At 44.2% G+C, this 27,266-nt stretch overlaps 1 protein-coding gene across 4 annotated transcripts; it reads right to left on the bottom strand.

The window, feature by feature from the left end:
* fxr2 (FMR1 autosomal homolog 2) lies at positions 1 to 26,771 on the bottom strand. 4 transcript variants are annotated; one of them, XM_014206830.2, is made up of 17 exons: positions 26,083 to 26,771; positions 23,313 to 23,365; positions 20,393 to 20,486; positions 19,351 to 19,437; positions 17,437 to 17,585; positions 16,945 to 17,038; positions 16,578 to 16,694; positions 16,282 to 16,452; positions 16,073 to 16,151; positions 15,685 to 15,842; positions 15,013 to 15,099; positions 4,591 to 4,819; positions 3,660 to 3,839; positions 3,162 to 3,362; positions 2,957 to 3,061; positions 2,686 to 2,771; positions 1 to 2,598 (listed from the first exon to the last, which is right to left on the bottom strand). In XM_014206830.2, the coding sequence occupies exons 1-17, from the start codon at positions 26,131 to 26,133 to the stop codon at positions 2,491 to 2,493; spliced, it is 2,049 nt and encodes a 682-aa protein (XP_014062305.2). In that variant the 5' UTR covers positions 26,134 to 26,771; the 3' UTR covers positions 1 to 2,490. The 4 variants fall into 4 exon arrangements, with proteins under 4 accessions (XP_014062305.2, XP_014062307.2, XP_014062308.2 ...); XM_014206832.2 differs by having other exon boundaries at positions 15,733 to 15,842; XM_014206833.2 differs by having other exon boundaries at positions 15,733 to 15,842; positions 19,366 to 19,437.
* Positions 26,772 to 27,266: the final 495 nt, after the last annotated feature.

The raw sequence follows: 27,266 nt of genomic DNA, 5'->3' as shown, positions 1-27,266 counted from the left end.
TTATCAAACAATGAAGTCCTTTATTGCCATCAGAACATGAGTGTGAAGACCAGCCTACCTGACACTGAGGAGTTGACAGTACCTGAACAGTACTACTAGCATACATACACACACAGAAAGGTCAACATTCTCTCCACCCAGAAAGACATAGGGAGCCACAAGCGGCAGATAGTATTAAAAGACAACGGAGGTATACATTTCACACTATAACAAGACAAAAGTGATCCATCTTTCTCAATCTTACATGCAGGCATGCACAAATGAACCAAAGATAGAAATACTCAGTGCGCTGCTGACGCATTAACACGCAGACAGTTGAAACGGAAGGGGTCAATCAATCTGCGTGATTTTAATTCAGTAAACACAATCCCTAACTAGCCTCAATACTTGTGTGAACACCTATCATGCTCAATGTTACACTGAGTATTACAATAAGTATTTAATGAGGGTCAGAAGAAAATGACACTAAGGAGATGATGGGGTTTATTTTACTCTTAGTCATCCTTGTAAAAAGGTCAGCCATATTGTGGGTGAATTTGAGTGGTGGAAAGGTATTCCGAAGCCACAAGTACTTAAGTGTCTAAGGTATGGATTCTAAAACACATTCAAGGTGGACATTAGCAGCAGTTCTAGTAGCGGATCAAATAATGGTGAAACTGAAACGTGAACCCTCTCCCTCGTGCAAAGCTACTGCTGAATGATCATGCAGTTGGTTTGTTGATCGTTTTAGAAAAATAGTGCAAACTCAGAAGAAAATCAATCAGTTCATCTCAAAAGACAGTTGATTTCATTTCCATTTTATTTCATATTTTCTATGTGGAAAGAACAAAAACGCAGTTGAGAGAGGTAACCAAGACAGTAACATGAGCCACCAAGGGTTTCTGAGTCACTACTCCCCCCCCCACTGCCTGTCGACCGCCACCTTTAGGAACCGGAAAACCATCTCGCTTATAGTTCAACTCGAAACACTGTCATTTCTCCTTTGACCGCAACGCACAGTCGACCACACTGACTGAACCCCTCCGCCTGTGACTGAATTGCAACAGTGTCGCGGCGCGGTCGTGCATCTGTGTAAGCCCGTGTGTCTATGGCTCAACTCATCCCTTTTGAAGCTGTGCGCGTCACAGTCAGACTGCCTGTCTCCTCCCCCAGCCAGGACCACACGGACCATTATAGAAGGGTGAAACAACGTGGCTCGCCTTCATCCGTCTACCTCCCTTTCCTTGTGGTCGTCGTGGCGTGTGCGTTCAGACCGCCATTCTGCAGTTCACCCAGGCATTAGTAAGTGTGGCTGGAAGCTAGAGCGCCGTGCTACCCTACCTCTCTATTCCACACTGCTAGTGGGCCATGAGAAAATGAGGCACGAAAATTCTCATTTGTTTAAAGTCTAAATCGATCCATATATCAAGTCCTTAACCTTTCATTGTCTGTCGTTCAGTCAGTCTGTCAGGATGTATAGGGACAGCCCTGGACACTAGTGTCGAGCATGGGAGACGGGATGTGATGTAACACTTCCTCCTACCCGCCCGGCCAAAAGAGCGCGGCCTCGCCTGCCTTTGTGACCTCACCACCGACCCGGGGCTATGTTCCAAGAATTCTGTGTTCTTCCCCCCCCCCCGATTTTAATCCTGTGGTTGCCAGCTCTCTCAACTGTGCATACGTACGTACAAACACAATCTCTCACACACACACACACACACACCCCAATCGCTGTCCAGTCCACTATCACTGAGGACAAGCGCCTTGAATTTTTTTGTTTGGCACCAGACTTTCTGGCCAGTCACTCGTTCCCTTGTTTTCTGTCCTACCACAGTTAACACCTCTGCACTCGTTTAACTCCCATTCCCTCACTACTGGTCTGTTCTCTTTGAGCAAAAATAAAATAAAAACCTCTTTCCTGTGACACAAAACTCAACAATGAACTTTTTCAAATTCAAGGCACAATGTCTATCAATAATCCCATCCGTCTGTCATCACCAACCGAGATTTAGGCCAGGGTACGTAGCACTCCTGACATTTGTTCTTCACCGCTTGGACTCATCCGCCTATCCCTCCCTTTCTCCAGCTGGCATCTATCCTCCTCGACTTTGAGACGCTTCTGTTTGAATGGGAGAGCGACCACAAGTCCAAACCAGTAATTACATATAAAAAAAATTAAAATAAAAAAAAATAAGTCTCGTCCTGTTTTCTGAGATTCAGTTCTTTTAAAATCAAGTCATATCCACCAGCCCTTTTGGCAAGCTAGTTGTTTTTTTAAATAAGCACTAAGTACTGATAGATAGGATAACATACACCGTTACGTGTGTTTAAGTAAGATGCGACTGTCGTTTTTTTGTACTTTTTCTCTCCCCCCCTCTCACTCAAAGTATGAATCAGGTATTTTGCTGTTTTTCACTCATCTGTTTTAAGGTTTAAGTAAATGCAAGCAGGGACAGTTTGCCATGAAGTCTTGCTCTAGACCTGGGTTTTTAGGGGGCGGGACCTAGTCCTCTACGAGACGCCGTTAACTAGGGTCTCGCTGGGCGTGGCCATGCCGTTGCTAGGGGAACGCTTTGAGGGCGCCGTGCGCTCGTCCTTCTTGGCGCTGCTCCCGTTCTCCTGGGGGAACAGCAGAGGGGTGGAAACTGTCAGTTTAACAAGTTGCTATAAGCTGGTATCTTCTACGGTGTGTGTGTGTGTGTGTACCTTAGGCTCGGAAGCAGCAAGTGTCTCCTGGGGAAGGCTCTGTCGGCTCTGCGACTCGGCGCGGGATATGTAGTCTGCCACGGTCACTACAGACAAGAACCCAGAGAACAGTGATTTAAACAGGATATACTGTTTAATGACAAATTCAGCACAACACAGTGAGGAATGAGACTAAGGAAGGATACAGTAGACTAGATCAGACTACCATTTTCCTCTAAGGACCAGACTGACAACAGGGAGGGAGGTTTGGGACGTCTGACACACTGCTCACCCTCGGCTGGCTGTCTGTCACGGCTGAGGGATCCTCCCTCGGGGTGGTTGCCGCGGTTACGGCGGCGGCGGCTCCTGTTGCGGCGCTGGGGTCGGCCCTCCTCATCTGATAAAGGAGAGAAAAAAAGAGGAAGTATGAGAGACGTAACTTTAACTTCAAACTACTACCCGTTAGTTATGCTGACTCGACAAAATGTCCGCCCTACCCAGTCCGTTCTCGTTGGGTCCGGCCTGGCTGTCTGACTCTGTGGCGGCGGCGTCCATCACGCTTGGCTCCTGGTCGTTACGGCGACGGCGGGAGCGTCTCCTGCGGTCTACTCCTCCCACTCCCTCACTGGTGTCCGTGTCGCCCTGCTCATTCTCACCCTCCAGCAAGGAGAACGGGTTGCTGTCCGGGTCCCTCAGCACTGACCAGGAGAGAGGAGAAAGAGGCCTAGCATATCAAACTGTACCACCTTCCAGTCGTAATGAAGGAAAACTTGACCATTAGGTTTGACCTGAAACATCCCAGTATCACCAAGGACCAATTTGATTCATTACAGCACACCGGAACAAAACATTGTTACAGAATACTCAAAAGAGCGTTTCTCATTGGACAAGGTCACAAAGTCCCTCCCAATTTCAGTTTGTTTCCTTCTATTTGGTGCACAATGAATACAACCCTGTACCCCATTTGGACTATTAATTAGCCTGCTGTATTGCACCTGAGCTGATAGAGTTGGTAGTCCTTGAGGCGGGTCCTCCGCGACCCTGTCCGGTGTTGGATCCACGGCCCCTGCCACCCCGACGGGAACCCCTCTCATCTCCGCCCACGCCTCGGGGCCGCTGGTCGCGCTCGTTAAGGTCCTCTGACTCCGAAGCGTTGGACTGTTCAGAGTTAGTACCTGGAAAACAGAGTAAGGGGCAGCTAGAGACTAAACCTCAACTGACAATAGTATAGATTAGTATAGTAAGTTAGCAGCTGTTTTGTTCTGACAGAGATGGAGTGAAATGAACAGATGGCGAGAGGGGGATGAAGGCAGGAATGTGGAGTGTTTTGTACAAAACTGTAGTTTTTAGTCCCACGTGTGTGTGTGGTGTACCAGTTGTCTCAGCAGAAAACTTGTGAGAGAGAACACCAAATAGTCAGACTAGTTGGTGTTCACTACAGCAAAGCACTTTACCAGATCGTCATGTCGACTGACGGAGTGTAGCCTGCAAACACTAAGTTCACACAGAACCAAACTACCCACTTGCAGTCAAAATAATAATTTGCCGTTTTAGATGGAAGCATGTGAGGATTGTTGGGTTGATTGTAAATGAATGTTTTAAATCTTTACATTCTATTAACATGAATAGATAAGCCTCTCCTGACTGATATGAAGTAGGGTGATATGTATGACGGAGCATGGAGAAATCCTGGGTGATGGAGAACTACCTCTTTGTGGAAGGGAGGGGGGCAAGAGTTCAGGGTACAAGCAGACACTTAAAATGTATGTACTCAGCTCTACACCGTCGCCTAGTAAACATTTGAAACTTCACTCAGAGTTTAGCCTCCCGTATGATAAATATGTTTATATATTGAGATATTGGTCTTATCAGATGATAGAAGGCAGTTAGCAGTGAGGGATCATGGGAGTTGTAGTCTCGTCTCACCATATCCAGAGTACTGGCTGTTGGAGGGCCTGCGTCCTCGTCCGCGGCCTCCGTAGGTGCGGGAGGTGTGGAGGTTGGTGGAGTTGCTGCTCTCGTCTGTCAGGTAGCCCTTCTCCCTGTCCCCGGGGCCGGTGCCCCCGACCCGACTAGGGGGGGCACGGTACCCCACCCCGATCTGACGGAGCTGCTCGTCAATCTGCAGCCGCTCCAGGCGCAACTGCTCCACTTCCTGTTAGAGACGGACATATATCATTAGGTAGATTCCTATAGGGCAGAGAGACAGAGGTACATGTTAGGACATAGTGCCTATAAAAAGTCTACACCCACTTAAACGTTTCACATCTTGTTGCGTTATGAAGTGGGATTGAAATAGATTTAAAATCGTTACGTGTCAGTCGCTAGGCTTCCATCCAATTTGGCAGATTTCCATGCGCATATTCTCAAATCTGCGTAAAACAACGCACATTTTCCCACCAGAGATGTTTCCATCAGAGTTTTTGCGGATAAAAGGTTGTGCATGATGACAGTGCACACAAATAACTTTTGCCATTAAATTCCCATGTACCGAATGAAAAATACAGGTTCAAATGGGTTTCCATCACCTTTTCAACTCTGCCGGTTGCATTGCCAACGTGGCAACTCTGGTCTTGGCAAAAGAACTCTAGCCAACAGCTTGCAGAAACAGTGCGGGTAGGCTAACTACATTGAGATTATGGAGAAGAGTGATATTATTTGCAATTGTCAAACAGCAGCCAAGCATCGATCATCATGTCACCAGAATAAAACCCTCAATATTTATTGGAAAGGAGGATCAAGCTCATCACCCTGTGAAGTTCATAACTTATTTCATATGTAGCCCAATAAAGTGCATGGTTTCCTGAGTCGTAGTGGGAGGACCACACAACATAATGCGTTACTCCCAGTTTACGTCGATATGATGGTTATTATATCAATATTTGCACATAAAGGCACTTCTGCCATTTCTCACAATTAATTTTACACACAAAGATCCCACCATGTCGAACAAACTAATTCTGTCAGAATTTATAAAATTGTACTGGCATCTCAGGTTTCCATCAGTCCGTTCCTGACTTTCATGCGTTAGGTAATTCAACTGCATGAAATGGTTGGATGGAAATGTGGTTACTGATCTACACAAAATACTAATAAAAAGCAATAACTAAAATAGTCATAGCATAAGTATTCACCCCTTCTTTAGGCAAGCCAGAATTAGTTCAGAAGTACAATTTGGCTGGTATATGGACTCACTGTGTGAAATGGGGGTTATGACTTTTTATCATGTCCCCCATACAAACGTCTGTCAGTAAAGTATGGAATTTCAAGCACAGATTCAACTACAAAGACCAGGGAGGTTTTCTTAAAGCCTCAGAAGGGGAGTGGTCAGTAGATGGGTACAATAACATTCAACATTGAATAGATCTTGAAGCATGGTCAAGTAAATAATTATGATTTATTAAACCACCCAGACACATTAAAGATGCAGTCATCCATCTGAACTGAGCTGCAGGACGGGAAGGAAACTGCTTAGGGATGTCACCATGAGGCCATCGGTGATTTTAAAGCAGCTACAGAGTTCAATGGCTGTGATTGTAGAAAACGGAGGATGGATCAACAACCTTGTAGTGAAGCCACAATAATGACCTAAATGACAGCTTGAGAAGAATAAAAATTAAACAGAATATTCTAAAACATAAAATGTTATGTCACAAGACACACATTCAAAAGTTTGGGGTCACTTTGAAATGTCCTTGTTTAAAAAAAAAGAAAAGAAAAGCACATTTTTTGTCCAATAAAATATCAAATTGATCAGGAATAGTGTAGACATTGTTAATGACTATTGTAGCTGGAAACAGCAGATTTAACAGAATATCTACATTAGGCCCATTATCAGCAACCATCACTCCTGTGTTCCAATGGCATGTTGTGTTAGCTAATTCAAGTTTATCATTTTAAAAAGGCTAATTGATAAAGTGCCTCGGTACCCCATGTAGATATTCCATTACAAAATCTCCCGTTTCCAGCTACAGTAGTCATTAACATTAATGTCGACACTGTATTTCAGATGAATTTGTTATTTTAAAAATGGACCAACACACAAAATGTGCTTTTCTTAAAAAAAATTAAAAAAAAAGAAATATCTAAGTGACCCCAAACTTTTGAACGGTGAGATCGATCTCTAAAAATAAATAAAAAAACACAGTGAAATGCTTAGCCCATAACCAACAATGCAGTAATTAAGAAATTTGCTAAATATTCTAAAAGGAAAAAGAGTAACAATAACGAGGCTAAATACAAGGGGTACAGGTAGAGTCAATATGCAGGGGTACAGGTTAGTCAAGGTAATTAAGGTAATATGTAGGTAGGGGTAAAGTGGCTATACGTAGATAATAAAGAGGTTAGCAGCAGTGTATGTGAAGAGTGTGAAGGAATGAGAATCTATGAGTGTGTGGTGTCAATATGCATTGTGTTGGAGTGTCAGTGCATTTTGTGAGAGTGTGTGGTTAGAGTTATGTGTGTGTGCATGGAGCCTGTGCAAGAGAGTCAGTGCAAAAAATAAAGGGGCTCAAGGCAAATAGTCCAGGTTGCCATTTGATTAACTGTACAGTAGTCTTATGGCTTGCTGGGTATAAGCTGTTCAGGAGCCTTTTTGTCCCAGACTTGGCGGTCTGGTACCGCTTGCCGTGTGGAAACAGCAGTTTGACTTCAGTGGCTGGAGCCTGACTATTTTTAGGGCCTTCCTCTGACACCGCCTAGTATAGAGGTCCTGAATGGCAGGAAACTCTGCCCATCGGCAGTGTGGAGTGTAGTAGAGATGGCATCATCTGTAGATCTGTTGGGGTGGTATGCAATTGGAGTGGGTCCAGGGTTTCTGGGATGGTGGTGTTGATGTGAGCCATGACCAGCCTTTCAAAGCATTTCATGGCTACAGATGTGAGTGCTACAGGGCGGTAGTCATTTAGGCAGATTACCTTGGCATTCTTGGGCACAGGGACAATGGTGGTCTGCTTGAAACAAGTAGGCATTACAGATGGTAAGGGCGAGGTGGAAAATGTCAGTTGGTCAGCGCATGCTCTGAGTAAGCATCCTGGTAATCCATCTGGCCCTATAGCCTTGTGAATGTTAACCTGTTTAAAAAAGGTCTTAAAGTGGTTGCTCCACTAAAAAAGTTTTACAATTATGCTGCGGTACTTAGAGGTAATTTGTGGTTTAGTACAGTACCCTGCATCACTACGTCATTGCTCCAGACCAGCGCAAGGGGGAGTTAGAGCACTGATTATGTTTTTGGGTCCCAAGGCGCAACTGTGTCTCTGTAGTACTGTAGCCTACTCCTGACCAGTCACGTTGTACAGCGCCTTAGTGGCGCGGCAGTATAAGACACTGAATCGCAGTGCAAGCCGTGTTGCTACAGATGCTGGTTCAATACCTGTGCCGGCCTCGACTGGGAGACCCATGAGATGACTGCAGGATTTTGGTTTCTCTCCCTCTAAAGAAACACAATTCTAAATAAAAGATGGCTTTATTTACAAATTAGTAACAATGTCTCACCCCATGTTCAAGAAACACCCCCCCTCTCAAGTTATATTTTTTTTAAACAGTGAATATTAATTATATAAAAAGCCCCTTGGATATTCTCACAGATCTATTATTAACCCTGTTATTAGCAGGAATGTATGTATGTATGTATGCATGTATGTATATATACACATACACACACACACACACACACACACACACACACGAGGGTAGGGGATGGGCCGCAGAGCCACGCACAGAAGACAAACCTTGCCCATGGGGAAGGGAGGAAGAAAGTGGGCATCCCACTGGGCAGCACAGAGCAACACTTATGCCAGTCTGCATGTTCAAACTAAAACAATGTAACTAATAATGGCGCAAAAAATGCCCCTTAGATATGAATTCGGAGGGCAGATATTCTTAAATATTAAAGCATTAGATCTCTCACTAAAGGCAGACAAAAGTTAAAATGTTTTTAAAAAAGACAAAATGTAAACAAGATGCTGTGTTTTATTTACATTAGCGAGGGACAGCTGGTGGCATTTTGAAAACAGGTTTTCAAACACTTGTAGCCAGATTAGCAGGACACTACTCTTTATAGCCCGGCTACTGTAGGTGTGAAAGTCACCTTTCCAGTACTCTTCACCCTGCCCCAAACTCCACCCATAACACAGTTACCATTCAAAAACGAGCTGTTTATCCAACAACAAAAAAGGACATTGCGACCAAAGAGAACAGACATGGTTTTCATCAAGCCAGCTTCTATGGTGCTACCCGTTCCAGGGTTAGGATTTTCAAGAGGACTTGAAAACGAGCCAGAGCTGAGATGATCACCAAAACTAAAAAAGCTATTTATTTTTTATTATATTGCCTATTAATGTGTAGGCATACTGTCAAATAAAGTCAATTAAATAAAGGTTAAATAAAATAAATAAAACTGTGTACAAAAACGTGAATGTGTTTTTGCTGAGAATACAACCATGCCGACAACCATCCTTGGAGATCAGTAGACAAAGGGCTGGACAAAACGCCGCACCGAGAAAAAAAACAAGGTTGCCAAGAAAGCGGTTAGTTTTGCTAGATTCTTAAAATGTGTACGCAGCGTCGCAGCATTAGTGTTGGAGTCAACTAATTCTTAATTGATATTAATTGATCTACCGTAGGCCACTGTAATCGATGGGGGCTCAGGGCGGTACCATTCTGCTCATCTGATGAAGGTGCACATGGATCAGATTCGAACTTTGAAGACCGAGATCGAGTCATTGAAGGCAGACCAGCAGAAAGAGAAACATTATCGGAGGGCAGAGTTACGGGCAACAGCTGATGCATTGGTCCAGAGCAAGGCAGCATTGGCGGAGAATGACGTGTTGAAGAGGGCGAGGAACGAGATCGTCACAATTCATGCCAGGCACACCCGTGAGCTCTGGAACTCCACCTCCGACAGGCAGAGTCAACATACCCGGCGGGTTCATCCTGAAATGTCCATTCTCTTCTGACAACAGAACTTGACCAACTGCTCACCGGGCAGAGCAAGGGCCATCCAGACCATTATGCTGTTCTGCTATGTTTACTTGTCAGACTGCACAGTAGCCTGAAACAAATGCAGGTGGCTTATATCTTAAATTATTTATTATCCAAAATGTAAAAGCATATACTGCACAGTACTGTATTTCTTCATCAGCATCTTTATGCTTTCGTTAATAAAATGATAAAAATACTCTTTCAAAATGCAGATGTTTATTTAGTTACGAATCCCAAAATAAACATCACAGAACGACTGAAATATTGGAACAAAGTTGTCTAATGAAGGTAAACAAATTTTAGCTTACTGGAAAATACTCTTTCAAACACACACGGTCACATTGTACAGCGCCATTATGGCTATTAGCAGGTAGCTGGACAATAGACTTGCCTAGAAGGAGGGTAGGGGGAGAATTCTATCGTCAAATGTATTTCTTAGGTTGGCTGTATCACAACCAGCCGTGATTGTTTTCAATTTCAGTTTAATCAACCAGAAAATATATATATATATATAAAAAAAAAGTATTATGCATCCGTGATTGAGAGTCCCATAATGCAGCGCACAATTGGCCCAACGTTTCTCGCCCTCTAAAAACAGAAATAAATGTTTTGGCCTTTATTCAGAATAGCTCACTTTCATTATTATTATTTTTTCAAACAAATGACCCTCCAAAATATTATTATATATTATCAAGTTGATGGCACAGTCCTATAGCCCGGCACCTAAATAAAGCTGAGTGGACTCGCTCATCCCATGATCAAAATAGGTACCAACATTCTTTCTGATATTTATCTATTAAAGACTGTTTTGGTTATCCTGACCTGGACACCATGTACAGTATTATAATAGCCCATTATGGACTGTTAGCAGGACAATATACCTTTACCAACACCTCTCTGTATTTTGATACTTTGTGGATGGGGCCTCCCGAGTGGCGGCTTTTGGCTTTAATTTAGAATCCTCCAATCCACTATATGTAATTATTGGCGGAGAGTCACGACATATTTTCCAATATAGTGTAGGCCTACCGTAGGCGACATGAGTCTCACTAGTGTTGAGTAATGTGCTGTTAAAAGTGGTGTAGGTCTTGTTAATTTAAAGAGCATATTTAAGTTAGAAGCAATAGGATTTGAAGCAATAGCCTACAACTATTTTAGCACCGTTTTGCACTGCTCTGAGACAAGCATGGGCACTGGTCTTGATAAATCAATGAGAGATTTTTATTTTCACTGAATCTCCATTTGGGTATTGGTTAGACTACAATTAAGGTGTAGAAATGTTATGTTCTTAGTGTAACCTTTATTTAACTAGGCAAGTCAGTTAAGAACAAATTCTTAATTACAAGGACAGCCTACTCCTTCCTCCCAGTTGGGGAATTGAACCCCGGTCTCCCGCACAACACAGAATTCTTTAGCTAAATAGCCCAGTACTGTAGTCTACTCCCTACACTGCAACTTTTAAAGAATGAACCACTTTACATCAGCTACGGAGAGTGTGATCTCACAGTCCTTCTGGACAGCTGGTGCTCTGATACAAGGTTCAGTGTTGCTTGCCTTGAAGAGAGCATAGAAATGATTAAGCCCGTCTGGTAGGCTCACATCACTGGACAGCTCGCGGCTGGGTTTCCCTTTGTAATCTGTAGAAGTTTGCAAGCCCTGCACATACGATGAACGTCTCAGCCAGTGTAGTAGGATTCAATATTAGTGCCGTATTGACGCTTTGCCTGTGATGGTTCGTCTGAAACGTTTAAAAAAATGCTTTGTCATTAATTATCCAGAGCGACTTACAGTAGTGAGTGCATACATTTTTTGTACTTTCACGTATTGGTCCCCCATGGGAATCAAACCCACAACCCTGGTGTTGCAAATGCAATGCTCTACCAACTGAGCCACATGCGAGACATGCATATGTATGCAACAAGGCATTATTGTTATACTGTGAAACACAGCAAAGGCCTAGACTTTTTGTTTGGGGCAAATCCAACATGTCACTGAGTAAATGCCTCCTTATTTTCCAGCACAGTGGTGGCTGCATCATGGTATGGGTATGCCTGACATCGGCAAAGACGGGATAGTTTCTCGTTTCTCAGGAAGAAAACAAGTGGGATGAAGCTAAGAACAGGCAAGATTCTAGAGGAAAACCTGCTTCAGTCTGCTTTACACCAAGAGAGGAATTCACCTTTCAGCAGGACAATAACCTACAAAAAAGCCAAATCTACACTGCAATTGCTTACCAAGACAATGAATGTTCCTGAGTGGTCAAGTTACAGTTTTGACATAAATCAGATTGAAAATCTATTTCAAGACTTGAAAATTGCTGTCTAGCCATGATCCAACAACTTCACAGAGCTTGAAGAATTTCCCCCCAAAATGTAAATGGGCAAATATTGCACAATAAAGCTCAGAATTACCCAAGAAAACTCACATCTAATCACTGACAACTGTGTTAACATGTATTGACTCAGTGGTGAATATTTATCTAATAAAGGTATATTAGTTTTATTTTTCATTAATCCTTTAACACATTTGGAATGTATTCCACTTGACATTATAGAGTATTGTGAAGATCGTTGACAAAATTCAGATGAAATCCATTTCAATCCCACTTTGAAACAATAAAATGTGAATAAATCCAAAGGGTGGGGGGGTGTAGTCTTTCGATAGGCATTGTATGTAAGACTCCTTTAGGGCAGAGGACGAGGTACATGTTATGCTTTTTAACTTATGTGTAGCTAGAATTGGAGTCGGAAGTTTACATTCACTTAGGTTGGAGTCATTAAAACTCTTTTTTCAACCACTCCACAAATTTCTTGTTTACAAACTATTGTTTTGGCAAGTTGGTTAGGACATCTACTTTGTGCATGACACAAGTCATTTTTCCAACAATTGTTTACAGACAGATTATTTCACTTATAATTCACTGCATCACAATTCCAGTGGGTCAGAAGTTTACATACACTCAGTTGACTGTGCTTTTAAACAGATAGGAAAATTCCAGAAAATGTCATGGCTTTAGAAGCTTCTGATAAATGATGTCAATTAGCCTGAGTCAATTGGAGGTGTACCTGTGGATGTATTTCAAGGCCTACCTTCAAACTCAGTGCCTCTGCTTGACATCATGGGAAAATCAAAAGAAATCAGCCAAGACCTCAGATTCTAGACCTCCACAAGTCTAGTTCATCCTTGGGAGCAATTTCCAAATGCCTGAAGGTACCACGTTCATCTGTACAAACAATAGTACGCAAGTATAAACACCATGGGACCACGCAGCCGTCATACCGCTCAGGAAGGAGACGCGTTCTGTCTCCTAGGGATGAACGTACTTTTGTGCAAATCAATCCCAGAACAGCAAAGGACCTTGTGAAGATGCTGGGGGAAACAGGTACAAAGTATCTATATCCACAGTAAAACAAGTCCTATATCGAGATAACCTGAAAGGCTGCTCGGCAAAGAAGAAGCCACTGCTACAAAACCACCATAAAAAAGCCAGACTACGGTTTGCAACTGCACATGGAGACAAAGATCGTACTTCTTGAAGAAATGTCCTCTGGTCTGATGAAACAACAATAGAACTGTTTGGCCATAATGACCATCGTTATGTTTGGAGGAAAAAGGGGGAGGCTTGCAAGTCAAAGAACACCATCCCAACCGTGAAGCACAGGGGTGGCAGCATCATGTTGTGGGGGTGCTTTGCTGCAGGAGTGACTGGTGCACTTCACAAATAGATGGCATCATTAGGATGGAAAATGATGTGGATATATTGAAGCAACATCTCAAGACATCAGTCAGGAAGTTAAAGCTTGGTCGCAAATGGGTCTTCCAAATGGACAATGACCCCAAGCATACTTCCAAAGTTGTGGCAAAATGGCTTAAGGACAACAAAGTCAAGGTATTGGAGTGGCCATCACAAAGCCATGACCTCAATCCTATAGAAACATTTTGGGCAGAATTGAAAAAGCGTGTGCGAGCAAGGAGGCCTACAAATCTTACTCAGTTACACCAGCTCTGTCAGGAGGAATGGGCCAAAATTCACCCAACTTATTGTGGGAAGCTTGTGGAAGGCTACCCGAAACATTTCACACAAGTTAAACAATTTAAAGGCAATGCTACCAAATACTAATTGAGTGTTTGTAAACTTCTGACCTACTGGGAATGTGATTCTGACATTTCACATTCTTAAAATAAAGTGTTGATCCTAACTGACCTAAAACATGGAATTTTCACTAGGATTAAAAGTCAGGAGTTGTGAAAAACTGAGTTTAAATGTATTTGGCTAAGGTGTATGTAAACTTCCGACTTCAACTGTATGTGGACTGGCAAATATTTATATGATTTGATAATTTATTTATTTTGCAACATACAGGGACCCACCCATACTTATGGGCCCTGCTCAAAAGTAGTACACTACAAAAGGGAATAGGGTGCCATTTGGGATGCACCTTTAGTGTGGGAAAAAGCCATCACTGCAGAGTTTCCACAGCTTTAAGTCATGTGACTTTACCCATGTGCCGCAGTTTGATGTGATTTCCCAGTGGTTTTGTGAAATAAGCCATGTAAGAGCCAAACTCTTAAGTTCTGCAGTGTAGAAGGGGGTGGTCAGTTTAGGCGTTTTAGGGATTGGGCTAAAGTGCAGACAGCAGTTTACTGGAAACTTTTGGTTAGGTGAGGTGGAAGGGTTGGAGGGTGTCACTTCAGAATGCGACAGCTGCCGCCACTGAGCCTTGTGTGAGGTGGCTGATGATGGGTGAGCGGGTGCGTTATTTTTGGAGGCTAGGGTCCAGATATACTGTAATCTACACCCCTACCCCTCGTCCCAACCCTGAGTAGGGGGCTATTTTTAAAAGCACAGGGTAAGGGCAAAATGGAGCCGCCCTCAGCAGCTTTCACATGAGGTAGGTGGAGGAGGGTGGGACAGGTGACCAATCTGGAGTTGATGTGACACCTCCACCTTCTACAGACTGCATCTACTCCCCTCTCTCCAAACAGAAGTGGTGGTGTGTAGAGTACACAGAAGAATACCGACCAGTGTAAGACAACATCTTCCATGAGTGTCCACACAAGAGTAGGTAGACTAGAACTTGCCCCGGATTCAGGGTCAGATATTTTTTCCATTCCCTTTAACGATTAAGATTAGGGGGGGGTTGGGGTAATCTGATCCGAAATCTGTGGGTAATGGGAACTCCTACCATGCGTGTATATTCTGGCCATTGGCCCACAGTATGTATGTATTAAAAATACACAGGCATATAGGGTCAATATATATCTTAACGTGTCGTAACAGAGAGGGGGCCGATGTTAAATTGACATGAGTAGAGGTCAGGCCAGAGAGCGACGGTGATCTCTCCCCTCTGTGTGTGTGCATCTCACCTGTAGGTAGGCCACATGGTACTCCAGTAGGGCCTGGGCGTTGCTAATGTTCTCTTTAGTTCCCACAAAGACGAAGGGGACCATGCCCTGGAGAGAAGGAGAGTGTAAGTGAGTGGACTGGTAGACTGTTACGCTTCATTATACAATTGGAGGTGGGCGAGTCCTGATGTTTAGTCATGGACATTTGTGCATTTCCATTAGGGCCAAAGAACTGGTGTCTTTAAATTGATGTAGAAATACATAGAGGTTTCATTTTTTGAAAATAAAGTGGGGAAAAGCACACTGAACAACAGTGATATACACCAACCGATGGAGCGGGCCCAGGCAACCCCCCCTAGAATGGGTCATGTACGGTACCGACATGCAGTGGAAACTGAAATGGGACAACTGACAGCGGCGACAGACTGAGCCTATGGATTGCAAAATTCTGGTTACTTTCCCAAAATTCCATAAATCCCGGTTTGAAGGATTCCTGGATTTCCTGTTTATTCTTTCCCGGAATCTGTGAATCTTCCTACTTGGATTTCTGGAAAACCTGGGCATTTTAGGAACGTTACCGGTATTGTGCAACCTTACATCAGACAGAGTTGGAAACAGAAGCGGTAGCTAGCACCCTGGTAAGGTTACAGTTGTTTGGTACGGTTGTTTGGGCGGCCGCAGCGCTCCATTCACCTCTTGTTTAGGGGCAGTGTCTTCTCTGCCAGCCCCCTGCCTGCCTACCTCCTCACGGGGAAGCTTTTTGTCATTGTCCCCCTCGATCCGGACCCGCACCACCCCCGACTTGTCCACAATCTCCTGGATGACTTTGCCGTTCTTGCCGATCACTTTTCCTGGGAGAGAAGAGTGAGAGAGGAAGAAGAGGGGGCATTTGGAGACCAAGGATTAGCTGGACAAATCCGTAAACATAGCCACTCTCATAGATATCATCCTGACCAACTTGCCCTCTAGTTTATATCAAATTATAAAAGATGCCACAATTCAGACAATCATTGTTTCTCAGTACATGTATATGCAGGAACTTTCCTGATTGACTAAATCATTGGGGTGGGCGTCAACTCACCTACGAGGTTCCTGGGCACCTGGAAGTAGTCTTCCTTGAACTCCAGGAAAACCCTGGCTAGCTTCACCGCTTCTGGGGTCTGCAACGCAAACACAACATCAATCCAACCTGCCATTAAACACATACAGAGCGAGATAAAGGCTGACAGCCTGCCACACCCGCGCTGACACACACCAAGGCCCCGCTCTCACCCCAACATACCCACCCACCTCTCCGTAGATCCTGAAGGTGCAGCTCTCCTCCTCCAGTTCGATGGCGGTGACACCAGGCACCTTCCTGGCCTGCTGGATGTTGGCACCGTGGGAGCCAATGGCCAGACCCATCAGGTCTTCCCTTACCTTCACCTCCTCCTGGTACGCGGACGCCAGCTGCTTACTCGTCTGGGGAACAAGGACAATAGGGTGTCTGTGTGTGTGTCTACATGTTGATGGCCAGTCTCCAAGTTACATTCTCAAGCGTGTTTGATTCAAAGTGAATGAACATGAGGGGAGAAGTGTGTGTATACCTCAAGGTGTTTAGTGGCTTCTTCGTTGCGGGACATGAGCATGAGCTTGGTACGGATGCTGCGGAAGTGCATGTCGCTCAGGAGAGCAGCACGCTTCACTGTTGTCTCATTTGTTGACTAGAGAAAGCGGAAGTGTTAGTCTGAGAAAGCTGGTTAAAGAAGAAAAAAAAAAGGGACATTACTAAAAAGGCTAGTCTTGTAGCACAGCTCTCAGAGTCGGAGAGCTGATCTAGGATCAGGTCCCCCCCAGTCCATATAATTTACTAATAACGAACTAAAAAAGGCAAACTGATCCTAGATCACTAAGCTTTTCAGAGTAGGAGTGCTGAATACAGGCCCTGAAAGCAGTAGTGGCTGTGATACTGACCAGCACGATGAGCTCGTGTGAGGCTGCACTGTAGAAGATGCAGTTGGCACCAATAGCTTTCCTGAAGTCTTTATGGATGCTGTCGTTCGCACAGCTGTTGGTTTAAAAAAATAAACATAAATACAAATAAAAATGAACTTGGGTCAAACCACAGTTATTCACAACAACAGCGCACTATGTAGCTACTGTGAGAGGCTGATGGCCTGCCCAAAAGACAGCTCAGACAAAGCTCCGATGACAACATTTCGATGTGTATAACTGTCTAAACAAGAAACCCTTCACAAATAGCACCCTATTCCCTACATAGCGCACCACGTTACGGAAGTAGCCTTTCAATAAATAGGCAGCCATTTCAGGTGCAGCCAATGTACTCCAATGACTAGTGGAGTAACATGCTGCCTCTGGTCGTTCAATCTGAGTACAGTGCTATAGCGCCGCCCCAGTGGTGAGGCTGGTGTAGTGCACTGCCGGGGTCAGAGGTCAAACACTCACATGTTTCGTAGGTCTTCTGGGATGGCGATGGGGACCTTGTGGAAGGAGTTTCGGGAGGAAGGGCTGTTGGGGTTGACGGGCCGGATGCGTTCGTGCGTGACGATCTCGTTGTATGTGGCGTCGCACGCTGCGTACTCGATAACGTAGAACTGTAGGGTTCAAATAGAGAGACAAAGGTTCTCAGAGATGGCGAAATTGCAAGAGAAAGAAAATATTTAATGAATAGAAATAGACCCAGATGAATATAAATATGGGTAAAATAACAAGGATCATCAAAAAAGTATATTTATTTTATACAGAGCTCCACCATATACCTTTATTAATAAACAACGCTTCAATCCTGCAAGGATCTTCGTCAGATCATTTCAAATAACAAGGGTTTTCAGAGATTGAGAAACGGCAAGAGAAATAATGTGTGCCGAATAATAATAATGGGGACTATATTGTGTTAGGCTAGATGAGGTACTACCCAACTACCTAGGGCGCAAACAGAGCAACCAATCATAAACAGCCCAAAATACTTCAATTATTAATTCCACACAAGACAACTTACATTGAATATTCATAGGGTTTTGGGTCAAGGTTAATCAGAAATGGCACTTCTCTTTAAAAATGTAATTCAGCTAAGGTCTTATTCATGTGATAAATTAACCAATAGTCATTTTCCTAGTCCCCTCTGACAGAGCGAGGGCAAGAGAGAGAGCTGGAACTCCACACACCATGCTCGAAGGCCAGTATAAAAACCATCACTCAACACAAAGCTGACATTCCAAACCTTTATCACTGATCAAAATAGTGGTCAAATCCAGCATCAAGTCTCACTAAAGGCGTCCGCATGCTTCCCATCCGAAACAGTTTGTGCATATATTATGACAACAATGTGACGTTTCTGTTCGTTTTGGTCTTCGGCAAGGTTTTTTTTTTGGGGGGGGCTGTTCGTGCACACAAACATTTTTCTCGAGCCAAACAGCTCCATTGCCGCTTTCTCGTTTTCCAAGCAAAGGTATTGATTTTTTAAGTATGCGAGTACACTCGTTCTGTTGGCCTAGCCGAGTTCAGCACAGCGCCAGCCAAACTGAAGCATGCGGAAGCCTTAACACCACCTCAGTCACATTCTACTGACCCAGGGTCAGTCTGCCGGTCTGGAAGACAAAGTGGTTGCATCCCAATAGTGCACAACTTTTGAGAAAAGCCTTATAGGGCTCTGGTTAAAACGTAGTGAACTGTGACTATAAAAATATATATATATTTTTTTATTTATTTAAGTGTCATTTGGGACTCAGTGTGTCAGACAGGGAATAGTGTTTAATGTTAGTCGCTAAATTCCAAAAATGAACCCTCGGCCCCTACTCAACAGCCAATCCAGAAGATCTGAGAGGATTGGATAGGTAGAAGAGAGAGAAAAGTAGTTGCTTCAGCTTTCCTTCTCAAAGACTAAGTGGGATCTACAGAAGTGCTAGGGGTCAATATGGAATGGAGAATCTGCGTGACCCTACAGTATGTGCCTGCCTGCTTTAAACAAGCCATGTGCTTCCTGCTGCATTAGTTATCCCAATTAGCCTACATTACACTGCTGTGTGTGGGTCTAAACAAGGGATGACTGAGTGGTATCCCGTAGTGGACGGAGCGGGTGTGGAAAACGCTGATGCATCACACAACATGCACATGACATTGCACAAATGACGACTTGGACTGATCAAGAACATTAAAAAGGGGACTATTTAGCAACAATACACCAAAGTCTTGGTTGAGATACAGGGATGTTCATCACCTCTTCACACAAGAGAGAGACCCGACCATGTTGCATGCAAGCACACCATTTTTTTAATATTTTTGTATAAATCACACACAGACACAGTGCCCCCCCCTACCGACCCCATGCCGGCCCCAGCGTGCACCCGACCCCTAACTCACCAGTCCCTGACTCACCTCTCCCTTCATCATTCTAACCCGGGCCAGCCACCAGCCACATGGCTCCTGCTCATTGGCCCTCGAGTACACCTGTTGGAGAGGTAGACAGGAGAGATGATTATATCGGGACATACAGGTGTTCATACCTGCTCGGGTTGCACAATTCCAGAAACTCGCGGGTTTTACAGAAATTCTGGATTCCCTGATTATTTCATCGTGCTAAGGGATGCAGACAGGAAGGATGATGCCAGAGCAATGATACCAGAACAATTACAAGAGGGAAAACTTTGAAATCTAACATTAACCAAACAGGTCAGGCAAAATATTTAGTAAAGTGATTATTGGGTGATTATGTAATGATATGATAAACAGTGAGATGGAGTGTCTCTCATTGGCGATGATGATTAGTGCTGCTGTGCTGAAGAATGGAATCCTAGCTGGCTAATCATGTCTAAATTGGACTGTAGTTAATCCGTCTCCACATCGCTCTGCCGTAGTGAACAGGACTCTGGGTAATCTCTCGACTGGCTGGGACCCGGGCTCATGGGTAGCAATGTCCAGCTATGAATGGAATCACGACGGAGGAAGCAAACTAAACCACTGATAGTGATATGGATTAATGTGTGGTATGGTATGCTTTATGACATCACATGTGGGTGTGTGGGTAGGGTCAGTGCTATCCGGGATCCTTGAGACATCCCTACCCTTACCTAAACTTAAACATTTAAAAAATTTCAACTTTAATGGGGTAGGGACATCCCAAGTATCCGAATAGCACGGACCGTGTGGGCAGTGGAATAAACAGGAGGTAGAAACCAACCAAGGAAGGACTTTCCACTGTTTTTCTGGTCAGGTCACACAGGGAGGAAAAACTCCTGGCCCTCAGAAAATAATGAGGGGAATTAGGTTGCAAAATTCCAGAAACATTCCCAAAATTCCCAGGTGGAAGATTGCTGAAATGTTTCTGGAATCTGCTTTGCAGCCCTAGCGGGAGATAGCGGGATCTGGAGAATTTGGGGACATAACAACGATCGGGCAGAAGTACCTCCACTTCCTCTCCCTCGCCGATGTCCTTGTGGTAGTCGGCTGGGGGCGGCAGCCGAACGTCACTGAAGGGCAGCTGTCTCTCTGGTTGCCAGCTTTTTGGGGGGGGACAGAGAGAGAGAGAGAGAGAGAGAGATGGCAGCGAGGTGGAGAGAGCGAGAGAGACAGATGGGGAGAGGGGAAACAAACACCTTTCAGTCACAACAGTAGGAGAAACATCAGCTGACCCCCCACTTCCTGTCATGTGATTTATGAAAGTTCACCTCCTGTCCAACACTTTATATTACATTGACAGACATCGCCACACCAGTTAGGTCCAGAATAAAGTCTGGGTGTGTGGTAAAGCAGGCGGATGGAGGAGCTATAGGAGGACGTGCTCATCGTAATGGCTGGAATGATACCAAACAAACATGGAAACAATGTGTTTGTTCCATTGATTCCACTTCAGCTATTACAATGAGCAAGTCCTCCTATAGCTCCTTCCACCAGCCGCCTCTAGTGTGTGCGCATGTGTAGCAGAAACTTCCGGAACACAGACCCTAATGAAAGTACCACAAAGAAACAGGAGCGAGACCCAAAAGCGTGTCAACCCCTAACATAACTAAAGCTTAAGTGTCATTCTGCCTGAAGCAGTGTTCTCTAGCAGACAGACAAATCACTTGGTGACAGTCAGTCAGTGGGGGCCAGGAAGTGAGACTAACGCACGTTTACAAGAAGGGGAAAGCCATAAACCTAATAGAGTTACTGGATTACATATGGTGATGATCCTAAGACACCTAATAATGTAAATTAGATAATTTATCTACAGGAAGACTGTGTGGATGAGAATCAAGCATCATATAAAACTAGGATATCCGGTAGGGAGTAGAGTGTCCTTTTACATAAAACACTCAAAACGAGAGTTCAGTCTAAAAACAGCCCGCTGGACTGTGGCTGAGTTCAACCTACTGGCTTCACATTCACAGAGAGATATTTATGTAAAATGTGAGGGGGTTCATCATAGTTTTCTTTAGGGATGAAACCGTTTCCACGATAAAATCCCTGACGGTTAGCATCACTGTTTCAAATGGTAATCATTAAAACCACGTTTGATTGCCGAGCTTTGAAAAAAACTCACGGTAAATACTGTCCAGCATCAACCACAGTTAGCAACAGTCTGACAAAGGCGCAGGTTTTGTTTTGTGTAAAAAAAAAAACATGGGCGGAAGGCAGTGACAATCTGAAGTGTGATCGTATTGTGGGTTTTACAAGAGTGCTGAGGGAAACTTAAATCGAAGATGGTTCCCTGAAAATAAATAGCTGCGGAAGGGGGCAACACTTCAAATCTCTTGAGTCATTTTCATGACCACCACCCACTACTTTATAGCGAATGCAAGGTCATTTAACTTTTAGCTCAATGCATGATGTGGGGACTTTGGAAAGGGGGAACATGTCGTGGTTTGTCTAACTTGCTAATAGCTTGTCAATAATGTAAATTGAAGCTTTCAGTGTTACCTACTCTTGTAAAAACACGACACGTTGTTCTGCGTCGTGTGTATGCAGACTATTTGCCCGTTGCACAAGATAACACGTTATGTAGTAGATTTTGTTCATTTAAAACCCGGCGGTCGTCGACTTGGTTGTAAAAGTGTTCCAACAGGAGAAACACTATAGACTCCTATACAAGACTCCTGTATTTATGTCAATTGTTGGGCTCATTGCAATTTGTGTTGTTATTTTAAAATGTCAACACCTGCACATTGGATTTGTTTACATATGGTTGTATTACATTGCTTTACTTGTGTTGTTTTTATATGCACATTTGATTTGCTTACTTTTTTTTTTTATTTTACCTTTATTTAACTAGGCAAGTCAGTTCAGAACAAATTCTTATTTTCAATGGTGGCCTAGGAAATGTGGGTTAACTGCCTTGTTCAGGGGCAGAACGACATTTGTACCTTGTCAGCTCGGGGGATTTGATCCTGCAACCTTCCGCTTACCAGTCTAACGCTCTAACCACTAGGCTACCTGCCGCCCCAACTTAAGGTTGTGTTCATTAAAACCTGCACTAGGGAAACTTTTACCTCATGGCTCCATCTTTAATGTTATTTTTTTTCATGTTTATGCACACAAAAAGTGCATAGTGATGCTAATTTGATGTTGTTTGTCAATATAAAACATGGTGAAATTATTTCAGTGTGTGTATCAACACATTAAGAACACTTCCAGCACATTTTAACAACACCGCGATAATACTGATAAGCGTGATAATTTTGGTGACTATAATGGTGATATGAAATTTAAACACTGTTTCGTCTCTAGTTGTATTATAGGCAAGCTAGCCGATATAGTGTAAAGGTCAACCCTATTTTGAAGTCAGTGGTTCAAATGTGAACGAGAATGGTGTCAAGGAGCAGTAGCCAGCACTCTCATAGAAAGCATGGTTTTCATTCATTCACGTAGTATCTTACAACCAGCTACTCCTACACTTCCACAAAGCAAGAGGACAGGAGGGAGGGAGGTTGTTGGAACGGCAGAGCCATCCCAAGAATGGCAGGGGCCACTGTCCAGCCCCCCTGCCTGCATACCATAGGGAACTATATTTAGCAGGGGACTATATTTATTTACAGAGTCAAGTAGAGAAAGAGGAACCAGGGGGTAGGAGGAGGGTGGCTAGCGAGATGGGATGGAACAGGACAGGGGGATATGAGTTTCAGAAAGAAGAGGTTTTGTGGACAGCTGTGTCCGGACCACAGGTGGTTCTGAAACGGGGGTTTCAGGACAGTAAAACTAGGCCAAAGGACTGGGGGAGAGTGATGACTTGAGCAGCGTGGCTAGACTGGTGATAGTGTGCAACTCGGACAGATCTCCTATTAGTCAGTAACCACACAAGCAGAGGGTCAACTCCACACGTTATGTCACGAGAGAGAATGAAAACTTACTTGTTTTCGAATACTATTGTGAGTGAGTCTTCGTGGACATCTTTGATGAACCCCTGAAAAAGAAGAGCCAAAAACCCAAAAGTTATGTTAGGCAAATGTCTATGCCACTGACTGATGGGAGGGCAGAGGGACTAATGGGTAGACTCATAACCCACGAAACAACTATGACTGTTACTGAAAAGACAGTGTAGTCATCTTGGGGACAGTGAAATATAACTGTGCTGGACATCCATATTTATTACATTAAAATGAGAGCTTTGTGTGTCGTCAGAGGGTAAAAACAGGTCTGACTACATGTGTATCAAAAGCGAACGACGACTGTCCCCGCTTGAGAAAGTAATGCGATACCGTATCCTTGATCAACCACCATTACGAGACCCCCTCCTCCAAATCTGTTCCTCATCCATCACAGTCAGCCATCCACAGATCTATCACAGTGCCATAAACTCTCCATCAGGGTGGGAGTAGAGCAGAGACATGGGGGGGTTTTGCCACGGTGCTCAGTGTTACACTGCCTTATATGGGGCCGATGTCGCTGGCAGTGGCACTAGGGCCTGAGAGGGAGTGTCAGAGCCGAGGTGAGGGAGTTTCACCTGCTGGAAATGAAAGGGCCGGCACTTCCCAGGAAAACCTGCTTAGATTTCAGGAGGCAGCCTGAACGAGCATTAGGCTACGTATGAAAGCTCTTAGCATTAGAGTCCCTCATATTACACAATCTCACAGTAACTTCACAGCTCTGCTGCCACTTTCTCAGGCCCCAGAGAGCTGGCCAAAGAGCCAGATGGAAGCCAGATTGAACTGCAATGTCACAACACAAACAGCCACTGTTTGTGTCGCTGTCACTCAAAACTGCAAGCAAGGGCACAGAGACTGGATAGGTAGTAGCTACCACAGGGGGAAAACACTGTCCTGATGGCTGCTGTGATGGAAGAAAGGAGGTAGGCCTAATAGCTATATTCCATTACAGGGCCTAGTGAAGTAGCCACATGTGTTGTGTGATGTAATGAACAGTGTTCCATTCTACTACCAGGTCAAGGGTCATGCAAGCCATTTGGCATGGCAGTCATGGTCACATGACCCCAGGAGAGCACAGAGGTTAGAGTGGTCGTTCACGGCCGTACAGTGATGTCACTCCTCCTCCGGCCATGTGCTGTTCCAGGAGGACTAGAACTCCCCACATGCCCAAAGAGGGTCTCCTCTGGGGGTGCCAGGTCTACACCCCTGACATTACTGGTATAGCAGGATATTCCTTCTGGCATCTGTGTATGGGTTACTGTAACTGTGCAGAAAGGGCAGCGCTGAAGAGGGTAGTGGTTTGTGTGTGTTACGCATGTGCAAGACATGAGGCATGTTGTCGTCACCTAAGTTATCCAACCAATCTGGTTCCTCTGGAAATCATAATCACACCTTTAGAATACACAGGGAGAAACAGAAGTGCTCTAAATAAATACAAATAACAAAGGTTTTAGGTTACTTGAGGGGTATCTGAGACAATGGTGTGTTATCTTTGTTTGCTTTATCTTGGCCAGGTCGCAGTTGTAAATGAGAACTTGTTCTCAACTAGCTTACCTTGTTAAATGAAGGTGAAATATAAATATAAAAATAAAATCTGAACAAGAGTGAGGAGAGAAATCAGCGCCAGGCCAGAGTGCTAAACTGTCAGCCAGTAAACAGAACAGGTGAGAGGGAGAGGAGTGTAAAAATAGTCGAAACCACGAGTCAATGAGAGGGGAGAGTGGAGCTAGAGAAAAGACAGGAAAGCACGAGGAAACAAATGAGACAGGGGGCTAAACGAAAGAGGTAGAGAACGACAGAATGGAAAGATGAGGAAAAGAGGGATAGGAAGAGAGCATGGAAAGGGGGAGGACTATGGTGTTGACTGACTGGCGGAGTGTTGAGATTAGGATAATCTGTTCCACCAACACCTGATTCAGTCCCTCAGTCATTGTCAGACCTGGGCCATTCAACCCATAGCAAATCACTAGGGCCTATTCAACTGTCTGCCAGTACACACACACACACACACACACACACACTTACACTACAGCAACCATTTGGCACAGACATTGAATGAAGTCATTTGACTGAACTTGAGTCACTAAATAAAATGACTGACATCGTTGACTTCCCCTTGTTGTGTCACGTATGGTTATTAAGCCATTGCGGTGTGATGATTTTATGGAAACAGTCATGTGACTGACTAACAAAGTAAGTAATTTGATTCACTGAAATAATGAAAGCTGACTCAGCCCACTCCTTGGAAAGAGAATATAGGGGGGGGGTTATTGCTCGGGATAAACCGGCAGAGCAAACAAACAGATCGATATTTCATTAGGTATCACCATTTCAGATGTGGCATCATTCTACAACCCTCATTCTCGCACATTTGAGAGGTTAGCTAGCAACTCCAACCAAAGAAAGGAGTGCCCGAGAAGATGTTAGGTGACTGGCTAACGTTAGCTAACTGAACAGCCCAAACAGAAAACATAGTTAAGACACTTGGAATTTAGCTAACAAAAACAGGCCACGACAAGCGTTCACCACAATCGCAAACCCTGACGAAGTAGAAATCTATGAATAGCGACCTTATCATTTGATGTTGGGCCTACTCAATGAATGATGCGACCCGAATCTGCCAGCTAACAACGACGATGTACCCACTACCTAGTTAGCTACTGTAGTTAAAACAAAACAATGTCGACTGATTCATATTTGTAGTTGTTTAACGTTAACGCATGACTAACTTAGTTACACCGGTCATTTCCTTTACCTTGTAGAAGGCCCCGTTCGAGCCGCGAACCTCCACCGCCAGCCCGTCCATAGTAGTCGGTAGGTCCCCACGACTGGTCTTTTCTGAAGCCGCTACGACTCCGTGCGGTTCCGGTACCACCCCCAGCTTCCCTGCCGCTGGCCCGTCGCCGCTCTCCAACCGCTTGTGGATTTCCAGTGTTTCGGTTGGTGGAGGGAGAGGGGTGAAGGGGCTGGGGAGATGGGTGTTGATGGGATCAACAGATACCGTTAGGTAGATACCGTCTCCAGCGGTCAACTTGACGTTTGCTCACACTAGTTAGCCAACTACCGATAGCTTTGTTAGCTGGCGTGCAACGGCACAATCAAGGTACTGTCCTGCGTTGAGACGGGGACCGCGGCGGCCAAGTTGCAATGTGCTTCAAAGCTAGTAAACTAATGATGTTAGCTATCGCTAATTACCTAAGTTAGCTATCACCAACACCTTGATTCCGTACTTGCGGGGATGTTAAAACAGGCGTATAAATGCAGCAGTCGATGTAAAGTTTTTGTCTTAAGTCGTCACAGGGATTCCTTTATTTTATCTTGAAGTACAATTTTGCTAGGAAGAGTCCTCCCGATAAAAACATTTGTGATGCACTATCGCCCGGCAACTCCTTTTACTCCAACCGCCCGTCTCCTCAAACGCACGCCGAGGTACGGAATGACCTCGAAAATCCCACCCCTCACTCTTGAAAGATCCACCCAAAATGACATCCTGAATGATCATTGGTCAAAATAATCGTCATTCAACTCTAGATTTGTTTTTATTGGTTCAATAGTTAGAGGTTGGTCAGTGTATTATCCAATAAATGAACCAAATATCAATTTTAATAATATCTGTTGGAGATGATTCCTATCAATTATGTTGGCCAAATTAACGTGCTCTTATGCTACGTTCGTAACCAAGTAGGAATTTACCACATAAACTGAGAATTCCACTTGAACTGCCCTCCAACTCATAATTACCAGTAGGAAACTAATTTATCATCCTGAGCTCCCACTTCTCCAACATTCTGTCCTCTGACGTCACCTACTAAGGAAATGACCACGATTGCAGCATTTTCGGCAGCAACAACAACAAAACATTATTTATAAAAAGCAATCTATTAATAAGGTTTTTGAACACTATAATTTGTTTCCTGGCATGATAGCTGTACTTTTAGT

This window comes from Salmo salar, chromosome ssa07 (genome assembly GCF_905237065.1).
Source record: "Salmo salar chromosome ssa07, Ssal_v3.1, whole genome shotgun sequence".
NCBI lineage: Eukaryota > Metazoa > Chordata > Actinopteri > Salmoniformes > Salmonidae > Salmo > Salmo salar.
This window is presented reverse-complemented; position numbering and strand designations above follow the sequence as displayed.